Raw genomic sequence first — 1,565 nt, forward strand, 5'->3', positions numbered from 1 at the left:
TTCTATCCAAGTTCGTGATTTTCATTTCAATAATATTATCTTTAAGATTCGAATTTATGTCTCTCCTTTAAAATGCAATATATCTTATCATTACACACTATATTAAAAAGGTACATTTTGCAGATAAATCACCGGTGCCAGAGCTATCGTAAAAATATAAAATTTAATTCCGTCCAAAAACTTTTTTTCTAACTTCACCATATATCACTCTCAAAACCTTAATTGGAAGTCTAAAATTTTACTAGTAGTATAAGAAATTATTTTTCATTATTCTCGAGAAAACATATTTACCGTTAAAGTATAAGATTTTTTTATTCGACCAATAAAGAAAATATATTTAAATTTAACACAGAATAAAACTAGATTGTACTCACTCATATAAAACTTAAACTAAGATGGATACTCAAAATTAAATCAAGAAATTATTAGCTTTACGTAAATGACAGAAATAATTAGCAACTTGACCCGAAATAACAATTTTTAGTTCCTCTTTTTGATCACTTTAAAATAAACCAGGAACAAAATATATATATATATATATAATTTGTTGCAATGGTGATCTAATTATCATATTAATTAGTTGCTCTGGCTTTCATTAGTTTGGTAATCCATTCCGCATGATTTATGATAAGAAAAGGTGGTAGTACGTATGTATGTATATACGTAGAAATTCGAGGAAACATCTGTGGTTCACAATTATTTGCCGACTTGATCCCTATAAAAGGCCCTTCGATTTTGGAACTTCACTACCTTACCTACAATTTCATACCCCATCTTCTCTCTGCCACTGTTTAATGAGTATACCATCATCAAATCTAATGGAGGATCCAGTGAAACCAAGCAAACACAGAAACCATCAAAAGGCAAAAGGGATATCATTTTTTGCCTTCGTTTCCTCTATTCTGATTTACGTCTCTATTTCCTACGACATCTTCAACCTTTTTGCTGCTTCACCTCTTTTAAGTGATACCAAGCTCTGGTTTCTCATTTCCAACACCCTCATCCTTATCATCGCCGCTGATTACGGTGCTTTCTCTTCCTCCAAACACCAAAAACTCAACCTTTACGACGAATATTACCACGCCATGCGTAGCCAAGCCAGGAAGGGCTGGACTTCCACTGATCCACAACAATACCCCGATTTCACTGCAAATAACACCATTCCCATGGAAGAAAACATTTTCAAAGACAATGAAGAAATCCCGGAAAAAATATTACAAGTAGTCGAAATCCATGAACCTGATCAAAGACCCAAAGAGCATGAACTGAACGAGTTGGCAGCAGAAGCATTCTCGACCATGTCGGATGAGGAACTAAACAGGAGAGTTGAAGAGTTCATTGAGAAGTTCAACAGGGAGATTAGGCTTCAAGCTACTGCTAGGAACCGCCAATTTTTGGAATAGGGAGTATAGGAAAGGAGATAATACTGACAATTATTTTGTGTCCCCTTTCTTTAGTTTTTGCTTTCCAATTGAGGGTCCTTGAATCTTCCCACTTTGTTATATTCCCTTAGAAATGTAGCAGTGTACATGATTTGGCCATATAAAAGCACTTATCTTTTTCCA

General features: G+C 34.3%; 1 protein-coding gene across 1 annotated transcript; it reads left to right on the top strand.

The window, feature by feature from the left end:
- The first annotated feature begins 754 nt into the window (after nucleotides 1-754).
- Nucleotides 755-1,565, top strand: LOC105774983 (uncharacterized). Its single transcript, XM_012597536.2, has one exon. The coding sequence runs from the start codon at nucleotides 795-797 to the stop codon at nucleotides 1,401-1,403; it is 609 nt and encodes a 202-aa protein (XP_012452990.1). The 5' UTR covers nucleotides 755-794; the 3' UTR covers nucleotides 1,404-1,565.

Source organism: Gossypium raimondii, chromosome 10 (assembly GCF_025698545.1).
Source record: "Gossypium raimondii isolate GPD5lz chromosome 10, ASM2569854v1, whole genome shotgun sequence".
Lineage (NCBI taxonomy): Eukaryota > Viridiplantae > Streptophyta > Magnoliopsida > Malvales > Malvaceae > Gossypium > Gossypium raimondii.